This window comes from Taurulus bubalis (genome assembly GCF_910589615.1).
Source record: "Taurulus bubalis genome assembly, chromosome: 14".
Taxonomy (NCBI): Eukaryota; Metazoa; Chordata; class Actinopteri; order Perciformes; family Cottidae; genus Taurulus; species Taurulus bubalis.
This window is the reverse complement of record NC_136602.1, coordinates 23,944,247-23,958,553: the sequence shown is the minus strand read 5'-3', so window position 1 is coordinate 23,958,553 and position 14,307 is coordinate 23,944,247. Positions and strand designations below refer to the sequence as shown.

The window sequence follows — 14,307 nt, the reverse complement described above, 5'->3', positions numbered from 1 at the left end:
TACCATCCAGATGATCTAATAACCCAAATCAATGACCGAAGGCAGTTCATTTTGCGACTGGAGTTACACCAAAGGCAAATATGCAAACCTCCAGAGCGTTAGGTCCCTGCTGTGGTAGTCAGGTGACTCAGGACGCAGAGCACAGTCACTGGATGAGGAGGTTTCACATGCTGGAGAGGTTCCCACTTGGTATTATTAAACAGGGTGAAGTGACTTCTCCGTTCCTCACTCACATTTGCTTGACTGTGATTTACTGAACATGGCGTTCTGGTGTCATTTCCACTCCACAGCCCTACAGGAGTATGAGGGCCTGCAGAGGAAGCACGAGACAGCAGCCATGGAGGTAAGAGTTATTATCAGTCAGATAGACCCACATCTAGCAGGACCATGGGATCAAGTAGTAGTTCAGGGTTCTTACGCTCATGGAAAACCTGGAAAAGTCATGGGATTTTAAAATGTTTATTTCCAAGCCTGGAAAAGTCCTTCAAAAAAATAAAATCCCCAAAGTTTAGTAAAAGTCATGTAAATGTGTTATATTCATGTGTTCATGACGTTCATTTACGCTGAGTTTGAAATAATGAATATGCTTTTAAAAGAAAGACTCAAAATATAAGCAGGCATACATACAGGCATCTATATAAATGTTTATTCTTTTAATCAAACTATTGTCTCATTCATTTGTGTCATTTAAGGTTTACTGCTTTGTGTTCTCATTGTTAGTTTAAATGCTACATTTACTCACTTTTTACTGTTTACACCCAGATTTTTGTCATGGAAATGTGGTTTAAAGTCATGGAAAAGTCCTGGAATCCATTGGTCAAAACGTGTATGAACCCAGAACAGTAGTGGGAGCTTTCTGGTCCACATGAGGCTTCTTTAGACGATGTCAATAAGACAAATGACTTATTGTTTGTTCAAAAACGACCTGTTTGCCCATGTTTACCTCTCCATGACATGCACCTCTAGTGGCCAGGTGTGGAACAAAGTGGGAGTGGTGTCACGGTGTTACAGCAGGCTGGGTTGGATGGCTCAGTGTCATGACTTTGACCTGCTGAGTCCCAACCAGACCCAGCAGAACAAGAAGATTACACGATTACACTTTTGAAAACAAGGACGGTGTTTCTGAGTTTCTGAGCTCTGTAGTCCAAACATAGACTTTAAGAAGTGAACGTGTTGGTCGTGATGTCACTCATTGGTTGTGAAGCCTCCAGCTCATTATTTGGGCCACTTGGATTTTGTCCGTCACCATCTTGTTTTTTGCAACCAGTGACGTCTCTGGCCGTCGATCACCTTGTAGCCCCGCGGTCACACCCTGCTTCATGGTCTGTTGGACTCTAAGGGGGTCGTACTTTACTAAATGAACACTATGCTGTATTGAAGAAGACTTAAATCTAACGATATAGAGCCTAAACTCATGTATTTTAAACATGTCTTGTGTGTTCTTACTGGGTTGTTTTTATGGTTGTTGCTATAATTTGATTGCACAGCACATTGGCTAACTATGGAATTGCTTTATAAATACATATGGATTGAATTTGACACCATCATTTTTTTCAATACAAAATAGAATAATGATGTAAAGGTGATCATTCCCTCTAAAATCAGAAATCGTATTGCAATTGGTCAAAATAATCCAAAACAGATATATGTTCTCTAAATTGTTGAGTCCTCATTAGTATCAGAAACCCTTATTAGGTAACCCGAGCGAGGGCTTGGTATTAAAGCGCAATACTTTTCATGAACTCAAACTGGCATCAAATGTCTGGTCTGGTTCTCAGTGTCCTGAGTTGGCTGAGGGCGGATTAGAGCAGTGGTCCTCCGTTGACGTTTCTCTGTCTGTCTGTGTTCCACTAGTGCAAGAAGCTGGAGGAGGAGAGAGATGAAGCCATCAAGAAGCTCAATGAGCTCCAGCAAGGTGAGTGTCTCACTCTGGGGTCAATGCATGTGGAAAGTGAGGTTAAGGCAGAATGTGTTTCCTTCTATAAACAAGCTTTAACTCACGGACGAATCAAACTGTGTCGGCCCATCCATACCTTGAGAACATGTGATTTACTCCACACTTGGCGGGCTCATTGTTGGGGAACCAAGGGCCTAGGCGACTGTGGCTCAGTGGTTAGCATGCCTGTCTTTCAATCAGAGGGTTGGTGGTTCGCGCTCTGCTCGTCCATGTCGGTGTGTCCTTGAGCAAGACACTTAACCCCTAGCTGCTCCCCTTGCTGTGTCTGTGGTGTATAGAGCAAACATGTAAGTCGTTTTGGATAAAAGCGTCAGCTAAATGAACTGTAGTGTAATTAGCCATCACCTGGCGGCGGGGGCGGAGCTCTGCAGACTGAGTCCAGTGAGCTGACGCCAGTTCACTTTACAACCGAGCTCCTCTTCCCTCCTCAGAGTCAGCATGGGCAGATAGCCAGCTGGAAGGGAATCCAACCAGAGTGTATTTCACCGGTGTGAGTAAGCCACGCCGTGGGTGTGTGTCCCCGTGAGATACGAACATACAACACTAATAACGTCACGGACAGCAAAAAAACTCAGCTAATTACATCCCTGTGAGGGAATCAGAGTCATTCAAGCTGAACTGCTACGCCCCATTTCTCTCTAAGGAGAGGTAAAGAAAAAGAATAAAGAAAAACTACAAATTGAGACAATAGTGTCCGAGGTTAAAAAGGCGTGGAAGTGTTTCCACAAAAGTGACGGTGATTTTTAATAAAACGAGGCGGTGAATGATGTTTCTCCTGAGATACCAATGTGGGCCAAGTAATACATTTTTTTTTTATATTTAAGTATATGCGAAAGAAATAAAAAAATACTTGCGAAAGAATAAGGAAATATGAATTTGATCTGTGAGCCGAAGATGAGACATTCACTGCAATTATTAGACAAACATTCATAAGTGGGAAGTGTTCAAGAAATGAGGGTGAAAGTGAGGACATCTAGCAAATGATTTAGTTCATAGTTATGTCATTAAGTAATTAATGCTTTATGGCTGTCAAAGTTTGAAGCTTCATTCATAACCTTGGCATTACATGCTCAGCTTTTTGTTGCATGTCTATTGACTCTGTTCATTCTGTGTTTCTGCACAGTTCCAGATAAAGATAAGACTTCGCAATTATTAGTATTTGAGCTATTTATAGAATTAGATGTCAGTGGTGGCTGCGTTGTTTCCAGCTTTTATACTTTATACATTTGTGCAAACCATTTGTAAACTAACGGTTTTAATATTGTTTAATTAAAGCCGATTACAGCCTTTTCTTTTGTTGCTGAATACGGTTTGAATGTGAGCTGCATCTAAAGGTGTATATTTACAGTGAGACAACAGGCCTTCACCTTCACCGTTTGTGTCTGGGTTAAGGCCACACACCTGTGTGTAAGATGCGTGTACGCTCAGTTTAAGCACACATGTACACAATGTTTGTGGATCTGATATGATGTTAAAAAGTTAAACGAATTATAATGCATCATATTTTAATTGTTTTATATATACTTTTTTTTTAATCAGATCTCAATCGGCAACAAATAACATTTCTCAGTAGTAAACAGTTAGTATACAGTTCAGTTACATACATGTTGTGTTATGGGGCCTTTTTAAAGTTAGTTTGGGGTATAATGAGTAAGAATAATAACACAACATTACTATTTTTATCTTGTTATATCTTAACACCATCATAAATCTAAAGCCTTTTAGGGCCTTTTCGTTTGGGCCCCAAACAGTTAAGGCAACAAACCTCCACAGCTGTAATAATGTGTGAACCAGAAGGCAGGCAATGTCACTGTTTCAGCTTTCATCTCAAACCTGTTTCCAAACACTGCACATTTTAAATGTTTTGTCCCACCATTACATTTTTCAAAATGATTTCCCTTCCAGGTTGAATGCTTTGCTACGAGCACTTTAGTGAGGACCCGGTTTAAAATAGGGCTCCGCATGTCAAAAGATAGAGCAAATAGTTTGTCTTTGTAACGCTGGAGTTGTGTGGCTTTTCGTCTGAATAAATCTGGCCCGTACTTGTGTATTCAGCGATTCTCCAGCCAAAACACATATTGTGTTTGATTTCCGCATTAATAGAGGCTGCCTCACTGTGCCAAGCAGCTGCATATTAGGACCTATTACGTGATTTCATAGCTCTTAGAAAATTGCTCCTATTCACAAGGAAACGGCTGGGGGTGGGGCAGCGGGGTTGGTGGGGAGGACGGGAGGAAAAGCCCCCAACACACAATCATGCCTTTTCAATTGCCAATGGCAAGGTTGATGACAACATGACCATTGTGTTATAATGATAACACCACAAAGGCATCTGCCCCCCTCATCAAGGCTTCACAGCGGCTGCAGATACAATTTAATTCACTGCTCTGTTGGCGGCGCTGATACCATTATGCAGCCCGTCGGCACGGGGGTAATCACTGTCTTTCCTGAGAGGAGGATGGAAAAAAAGACAGGCACAAAAAAAAGGGTCGAAAAAGATGGATTGATGATGATGGGGAGGTCGAAACTTACAATTAAGCCTGCCAACGTTGACGTGTCGGAGCGCCCCGTCGACTCGTGCGCATACACTTTCAACACTTCCACCGCTGTTTATTTACCATGGCTACCAGTAATTATAATTAACATGTCATTTAGTTCAAGGCGTCCTTTCGTAGATCGCTGAGTGTGGCCACGGCATTATGGAGGAACCGAGACGAGGCCGCGGATGAAAACTGGCAGCTAAGTGCTATTGAATGACTGATGTGAAGGGCGCTGCAGGAACGTGGATATCGTCCGGCGCCGGCGTTCATCAAGTTCTTAATTAGGTGTCACCGGGGGGAGGAATTGTCCACAATAATGGCACTAATGCTTAATTTCTTCCTTGCTCAGCCACAATGTTTAATTAGCTAAGTGGTAGGCCATTCTTCAGGGGCGTTCTTTTTGTACCGAGGTGTGATTGCAGCTTAAACAACATTACGGTTTGTGATTTGGAATTTTACCAGATTTATTTTCTGCTAACTGTTCTATTTAAACTAAACTACCAAGGTTTAGTTTAAGCTGCACTAATCAATATCTTTCATATCAACGGTGGATGAAATGACTGTGTGTAATGTGAAAGTTGTCGCTCATAACGAGTCCACAGAGACTCGGCTCTGCAGCTCAGCTGACACACGACATGCAAGAAGTGGACGTAGTCACCGAGAGGTCTTCTGAAGCCTCGAGTTTGGCATGTTGGCCGTCGCCATCTTGTTTTTCAGTGACACAAGATGGTGGAGCTAAGTACAACCGAACGCTGAATAAGACATCTATTTGTAAGCAACCAAAATGTTATAATTAACTTTTATGGACTGAAAACACACGGTGCCATTGTGAAGAACAAAGGGTGGCTGCGGCTGGCGGCCATCTTGTCCGTGTCGACACAGCCTGCCTCACTCCCAGCTAGCAGCGAAGCGACTTAAGGCGACACCCAAATTACACGAAAAAACACCTTGACTATACATAACTTTAATGTAATTTAAACAGGTGAGCGATTTAAAAAGTATTCCCTCATACAGTTATGAGCTATTAGCTATTGAGACCTCAGTTGGCCTCAAGTGGACATTTGAAGAACTGCATTTTTTTTGCACTTCCGCGTTGGCTAAAGGTTGCCGCTTGTTTGAAACTAGAGCTTGAGACCATTAACTCCATTTACAAATCAAGTGAGAAGTAAAATCATTTTCTCATAGACTTCTATACAGCCAGACTTCTTTTTACAACAAGAGGAGTCGCCCCCTGATGGCTATTAGAAGGAATGCAAGTTGAAGGCATTTCCGCATTGTCTTCACTCATCAGACCTGTAGATTGCCGCCTGACAAGGCTCCATGAAGCTTTTTATTGTGTTTTATTGTGTTGTTGTTTTTTTACTTTGAAACGTGCTCTCATGAACAGTGTCAGCAGCAACTGTTGAAAAGCTCTGATGAACATAGTGGAACATTTAGCAGCCAAAGAGACAGATATGTATCTCAGGACTTGGTGGAGACCAAATCAGAGCCAAAAGACAAAAAGTCCCTGATATTCTCCCAAAAATGTCAATCGAGTTGGAAAGTGAAAAGGCACACACATTGTGATGCATGATATATGGTGTACAGTACATGTCAAACATCCAGATTATACATTTTAGGCTGCTCTCATAACAATGAGCACATTTTCACCCAAAAAATATTTTGAGGTAAGAAAGTTACTTTTTGGATGGACAGTATTTTTCTTCTTCTGTCGAAAGTTTAGATGACTGCGAATTCAATCGGACATCAAGTGTATCTCTAAGCAGGCCTGGACTGGGACAAAAATTCGGCCAAATTCGGCCCACTGTCCAATTGAAGAAAGTGTATTGATAGTTATAATACGGGTAGATCAAATCAAGCATTCTGATTGGTTGAGAATGAGTCACGAGGTGTAGTTTATTTAAGCAATAAGGTACGAGAGGCAGTACTGTGTCGTGCAATAATGTACTGTTCAAGGGAGTTGTTAGGCAAACCCTTGAACTGTACATTATTGCAACAAAAAACAACAGGTAGATTTAAATTGCGCAACCGTTAGTTGTCATTTCAAGCTTGACAGTTACCAAACATGTTGGAGTAAACTTTGATATTGTAACGTCCGCAGTAACGACTCGCAGACGTTGGTTTCCTTAACTTGCAGGTGTATTGCTTGAGTGTTCACAGTATTGCAACGGGGCTCTTCGCTAACAGTAACGTTAGCTCAAACGTAACAGCTAACAAGCTCACTTAGCATTCCCCACACTGGCATAACGAACGACAACACAACGTCACTTCCTCCCTAAAATGAGATGAGGAATGAAAAGGGTTTGACCACAAAATCGTAATAATTTCTAATGAGAGATAATTACGTTGGTCATTTCCCGACGCAGCGCAAGTTCTCTAAACATCATGGAGGAGAAAAATGACATTATCTACAATAATGTACAGTTCAAGGGTTTGCCGGCCCTCCACCGTCGGGCCTAACAACTCCCTTGAACAGTACATTATTGCACGACACAGTACTGCCTCTCGTACCTTATTGCTTAATTATTACATTATTTACTCTTATTGTGAAGAGCATGGAAACAGGAAGTGCTTTTACTTTGAAGGCAGAAAGTACAATGATACGTGCTTGTTAACGCTAAGTAATGTTGAATGTTACGTGTGGAAAATATATACATGTCTGATACAAGAGCGTGTTCTCAATGCTTTAACAGTTGTATTACTGCAGTTCACCAGTAGAGTGAGTCCGTTCATACAGACGGGTCTTAGTGCTCATTAGAAGCTCCACTTCATGGCACTGTGCCACCATGGCAGCGGGAGCCTCACTTTCACTGTCCGACACCACCTGACAGGACCCGCCGAAGCCCCGGAGCCGGAGGCTACGCCACCGCCGCCGGCCCCCGCAGCAGCAAATATGTTTATTATATTTCTGCTCTTAGCAGCATCAGTTGCGAGAGCTTTTTTTTTCTTTTCCCTCAGTTTTTCTGCACCGCCTTTTCATTTTTTCTCCATTTTTGCTTTCTCTTCTCCCCCAGATTGCTAATGATGTGTCATTAGCTCATCATTAAAGGTGATTGGACGAGGGGGGGGGGGGGTCTGGAAAATGCATGGGCGGGACTACTGGGCCTATCATAAGGCCACTGGGTCTCTTTACATACATACAAAAAAAAAAAAAAGGTCAGCCACTGCCGGCCCATTACTGACCGGCCACCGGGAAAACTCCCGGTACTCCCTATGGCCAATCCACCACTGCCTCTAAGTGAAAATGAAGGACCTGTGCTAGCTGTTGAACCTTTGACCTGAACACTTTCACTGATAAAGTCCTTGCAGAAATGCTTCTCAGGACCCTTTAGCTCACGAAGGGGTTGAACTTTTAATCTCTCACAACTGGGGTTCAATCTTGAGCCTCAAACCAATTTATGAAATATAAGGGCTGAGCCTACTGGGTTTTATGACCCCACTTTTCTCCTTTTATGGCCATCCACATTCCTGATAGATCCAATTGAAATTAAAAGCCTTAAGGACACTGAGTTCTGATGCAAAAACATGTCGTCCTTTTGGACCTTGAACTCTCTTCAATAGAAGGATTTCTTTCCACATCTGTGATTAAGTTATTGTTTCATATACACACAAATCAAATAATCAAGATATCTTTATATGAAATATGTGTTGCATTGACTGTTGCATTACAAAACCGAAAATAATTATAATTTAAATAAAGCCCGGTGTAGGCACCTTGCTTGTTTGTCTTAAAGGTCTAATATGTAAATATGTGCCTTTATTTATATATATATATATATATATATATATATATATATATATATATATATATATATATATAATAAAAACATGATTTGTGTATTTCAAGTATTTGAGTTATGAAGAAAATTGTAAAATAATAGATATAAATAAATAAATAAAAGAAAATTGTAAAATAATAGATATAATAGATAGATATACATATTAGCGGTGGGGGAACAAATTGCTTCAGCATAGTATTGCGATATTTTGCGTGCCGATATTGTATCGATACATGGAAGCCAAGTATCGCTCTTTCATTTAATCAATTATAAATTTGTCGGTCCTTGAAAAATGAAATCAATTTCTTTTTCAGGCCACTAGATGGTGCTGTGTTGTTTTGTGGTGAGGTCAGCGGAGGTCCCGGGTCAGCATGATTGTAGGAAGTCGGTAAAAACAAACATGGCGACAGCGGAGAAAGAAATTAGAAATGCTTCGTCCGCGTTTAAATCAAACGTCTGGACTTCCTGTCACTCGTAGCGCCGCTGCTGCACAGCTGTTGCGCAACACACAGGACAACATGCGGACACGGCGCCGCTCAAAGAAAAAAAAAGCTACGGATAATATTATAAACCCAGACATGAGGGTTTTTGGGATTTACACAACAAGTATAAAGCAGAAAGAGTGGTTATTTCCATGGTGAATGGCAAAATGAAAACTGCACGAGATAAGCCCCGCCCCCTCCGGCGCGTCCAGCTCGAATGACGCGACTATGTGTACTGTAATAATGACACGACTATGTAGACTGTAATAATGAAGTGACTATGTAGACCAGGGGTGGCCAACCAGTCAGAGACTAAGAGCCACATTTTTTACTGTGTTACTGCAAAGAGCCACATCATACACCCCCCCCCCCCCTCCCCCCCCGTGAGCCAAATTAAAATGTCTCTGTTACTACGACATAAATCCATTTAATTTAGGGTTAAGAAACCAACATTACTCTATCAAAGATCAAACTTAAAACAGATGAAAATAACAAAGTCAAAGATTAAACACACGTTATTATATTAACTTTGTTCAAAGCTTTTTTGTCACAGTTGAGAAGGACATAACTCTAAGAACATGCATGTGGTCTGGGGCAGTGGTTCAACTGATCTGGCTGCAGGACCCACCATCACCCTGAATGACAAGCCGCGACCAAAGCGAGGAACATTTTCAACTTCTCAATTTGATTTAATGGAAATATGGCACCTAGGTTTGAACCTGAGATAGTATCACAGTATGCCAAACAGAAATATTCCCTTTCACACTCAATTAAAAACCCAAAAGTGCTTCTTAAGGATACAAGGTAATACAACACACATAATAATGTTATAACTTCAGCCTTTTTGAACATAACAAAAAAAAGGTTGGGAATGAAGCAAACTATCACAAATAGTCCGATGTGTAAACTCACGCAAGTAAAGTGTGTTGTGAACGCAGCATTGAGGAGTGTGTGAATACAATAATTGAATAAATTGCACTCTACCGCATTAAAAAATCCCTTCAACATAAAAGCACAGGATTTTTTTTTTTTTTTGCCCATGTAAAATGACCGTCCTGACGGACTGAAAACGTGTCCGCGAAAGACTGAAAACGTGTCCGCGAAAGACTGAAAACGGGTCGCAAATGACTGAAAACGGGTCGCGAATGACTGAAAACGGGTCGCGAATGACTGAAAACGGGTCGCAAATGACTGAAAACGGGTCGCAAATGACTGAAAACGGGTCGCGAATGACTGAAAACGGGTCCGCAAATGACTGAAAACGGGTCCGCGATTTCATGACTTTCAAGCCGTCGCGCCTTGATTTCGACACTAGTGGTCTAAAGTATTTGCAAAATCAATAAAAAGATTTAAAAAAGAAATTTAAAAAAACTTCGATATGAACGCAAGAACGCTGGGAGCCGCGGGTTGGCCAGGCCTGATGTAGACTGTAATAATGACACGACTATGTAGACTGTAATAAGGAAGTGACTATGTAGACTGTAATAATGACACGACTATGTAGACTGTAATAATGACACGACTATGTAGACTATAATAATGACACGACTATGTAGACTGTAATAATGACACGACTATGTAGACTATAATAATGACACGACTATGTAGACTGTAATAATGACACGACTATATAGACTGTAATAATGACGTGACTATGTAGACTGTAATAATGACACGACTGTAAGACTGTAATAATGAAGTGACTATGTAAACTGTAATAATGAAGTGACTATGTAGACTGTAATAATGACACGACTATGTAGACTGTAATAATGACATGACTATGTAGACTGTAATAATGAAGTGACTATGTAGACTGTAATAATGAAGTGACTATGTAGACTTTAGTAATGACACGACTATGTAGACTGTAATAATGAAGTGACTATGTAGACTGTAATAATGACATGACTATGTAGACTGTAATAATGAAGTGACTATGTAGACTGTAAAAATGAAGTGACTATGTAGAGTATACATAGGCACTTCATTATTACAGTCTACATTGTAGACTGTAATAATGACACGACTATGTAGACTGTAATAATGAAGTGACTATGTAGACTGTAATAATGAAGTGACTATGTAGACTGTAATGATGACACGACTATGTAGACTGTAATAATGAAGTGACTATGTAGACTGTAATAATAACGTGACTATGTAGACTGTAATAATGAAGTGACTATGTAGACTGTAATAATGAAGTGACTATGTAGACTGTAATAATGACGTGACGATGTAGACTGTAATAATGACACGACTATGTAGACTGTAATAATGACGTGACTATGTAGACTATAATAATGAAGTGACGATGTAGACTGTAATAATGACACGACTATGTAGACTGTAATAATGAAGTGACTATGTAGACTGTAATAATGAAGTGACTATGTAGACTGTAACAATGAAGTGACTATGTAGACTGTAATAATGACACGACTATGTAGACTGTAATAATGAAGTGACTATGTAGACTGTAATAATGAAGTGACTATGTAGACTGTAATAATGACACGACTATGTAGACTATATTAATGACATGACTATGTAGACTGTAATATTGACACGACTATGTAGACTATAATAATGACATGACTATGTAGACTGTAATAATGACACGACTATGTAGACTGTAATAATGAAGTGACTATGTAGACTGTAACAATGACACGACTATGTAGACTAATAATGAAGTGACTATGTAGACTGTAATAATGACGTGACTATGTAGACTGTAATAATGTCACGACTATGTAGACTGTAATAATGACGTGACTATGTAGACTGTAATAATGAAGTGACTATGTAGACTGTTATAATGAAGTGACTATGTAGACTGTAATAATGACGCGACTATGTAGACTGTAATAATGACATGACTATGTAGACTGTAATAATGACGTGACTATGTAGACTGTTATAATGAAGTGACTATGTAGACTGTAATAATGAAGTGACTATGTAGACTGTAATAATGAAGTGACGATGTAGACTGTAATAATGACACGACTATGTAGACTGTAATAATGAAGTGACTATGTAGACTGTAATAATGAAGTGACTATGTAGACTGTAATAATGACACGACTATGTAGACTGTAGTAATGACACGACTATGTAGACTGTAGTAATGAAGTGACTATGTAGACTGTAATAATGACACGACTATGTAGACTGTAATAATGAAGTGACTATGTAGACTGTAATAATGACACGACTATGTAGACTGTAATAATGAAGTGACTATGTAGACTGTAATAATGAAGTGACTATGTAGACTGTTATAATGACACGACTATGTAGACTATATTAATGACATGACTATGTAGACTGTAATAATGACACGACTATGTAGACTATAATAATGACATGACTATGTAGACTGTAATAATGACGTGACTATCTAGACTATTATAATGAAGTGACTATGTAGACTGTAATAATGAAGTGACTATGTAGACTGTAATAATGACACGACTATGTAGACTGTAATAATGACACGACTTTGTAGACTGTAATAATGAAGTGACTTTGTAGACTGTAATAATGAAGTGACTATGTAGACTGTAATGCAAACAGTTCAGTTTGTCAGGTGCAACATCTATGACATGTTGGTCAGTTTGTCTGCTTGATAATCACATTTTGCTGCAATAAAGATGATTGAAGTGAGGTGAACAGACTGAATATGGTATCTTCTTAGATACAATATGTTGACAAAGTTTTCCTTTGGGGACAATTTGCGGTGGAAAAAAGGGAATAAATCGCAATACTCATATATATATCGCAATACTCAATATATCGCAGTATCGTGATAAAATCGAATCGTGGGACCTCTGGTGATTCCCACCCCTAGTAGATATAAGGTCACATGTATTCTGGAGTTTTGTTAGTTCTTGTGGATTGTTGTGGTCGAAAGCTCCATGACGAACCAGTAAATGTTCCTTAGACAAAGTATTTTGATTTCCGGAGTGTTGGTGCCACGCTGTGGGGCACGCTCACGTGCACTAACATGCACGCTCACGTGCACTAACATGCACGCTCACGTGCACTAACATGCACTAAAATACCTCCTGCCAGCTATGTGAACAAAGAGAAGAGAGGTTCTGATAACAACACACACAAAAGGAGAGGGACTTTATTCTCTGCTCAGGTAGATATTACTCAATGTTATCTTTGCAGAGCAAATATTGTTTGATGCTATATTAATATTCAACATGTTAAATACAGCTTCTTTAAGTTGAGGTAGACTGTTTCCAGGTTGTCCTCTCCCTTCCAAAAATCATTCATGTAACTTCAACATAGATAATCAAGCAACCAGAATATCCAATAAGCCTGTTGAAGATTAGACGGGGGTTTATTTTCAGGCTGCTGTTTCTGCATATTGAACAGACATCGTCTACTTTCATGAGAATATAATCTTAGACTTTAAATCCAGTGCCTATACTTGATTTAACACCATTTATAATTTTTTCAAATATAAATCCACTGTCCTCTTTGTCATATACCTTTTTAATGCCTTGTTGTCCTACATGCTTCAGCAGTTTAGCAACCCCAAAAAAGTCTAACAAGCAAATGTTTCTGTTTACACTGGGTGTTGTGCAACATCACATGCATAATTATTAGTAGTGCATTCTAAACTTGTATTCATCGTCTTAGGCGCTAAAGTAGTATCCTGCATTGCATCAGATATGCAGCCTATTAGCCCCGTGGACTGAATGGCTATTGGAAATAAAAAGGTCGGCGAAATGATCTGAATAAAAAATATATTGGCAACAACATTTTGTTCCCTTCCTTTTGAATTCAAAACCATATTGATGTACATAGGTCACTCCCCATTGAGCCTCCTCAATAGCAAGCAGAAATATGATTCAGTGTCAAGTGTTGCAGCTCTCTTATCTCAATTAACTGCGCGATGAAGTGAGAAGCCACAGGTGTGCTCCCACTCATTTAGAGCATCCTAATCACGGTCTTTGTTTCATTGAAGGCGTTCTGATCATGTTGAATGGCCGTGAGTTGACTTTTAAAGTTTGTATTGACGTGAACGAACTCATTCAGTAGACTTGTAAACGCTTCTTTTCGTCTTACTTTGTCACATCAGAAAAGGCAGCTGACTTGTGAGCTTCTTCTGCTAATGGGCTGAAATTGTAAGATGAACGTGTAAGATGAACGTGCATCATTTTCTTGCCACTCTGAATGTGGATTGATTTCAATCTATTAATTTGTTTGAGGGGCTAAATGTGAAAGGAACATAATGGGTCTTAACGAGGGAGCGGCTCTTCCTGGTCGGGCCAGAAAGGATGCTGGTCCTAAAGTTAAAGACGAGGAACTTTACGTTGTTAAAAGTGTTTCTGAAGGACTTCATGGCGAATCTGCATGATTTTGTAAGATGACGAGCATTAATAATGACTATGAAAACATAACCAATCTCCTCGTTCAGGGGCTCGTTTCCCTATGTTGGTCAGATAGAGACCAGTTTCATAACCAGTTCAACGTTCCTCACAGTAACTTTAAGTCCAGTCTTGATCTACGTTACTTCAATATTT

At 39.8% G+C, this 14,307-nt stretch overlaps 1 protein-coding gene across 1 annotated transcript in view; it reads left to right on the top strand.

The window, feature by feature from the left end:
- Nucleotides 1-259: 259 nt before the first annotated feature.
- Nucleotides 260-14,307, top strand: part of shtn1 (shootin 1) — a gene marked incomplete at its 5' end in the record, with an annotated part of 39,212 nt that continues 25,164 nt past the window's right edge. The window contains 2 exons of the mRNA XM_079229817.1: nt 260-343; nt 1,855-1,915. Coding sequence (XP_079085943.1) covers nt 260-343; nt 1,855-1,915 — 145 coding nt within the window. The remainder of the gene's footprint in view (nt 344-1,854; nt 1,916-14,307) is intronic.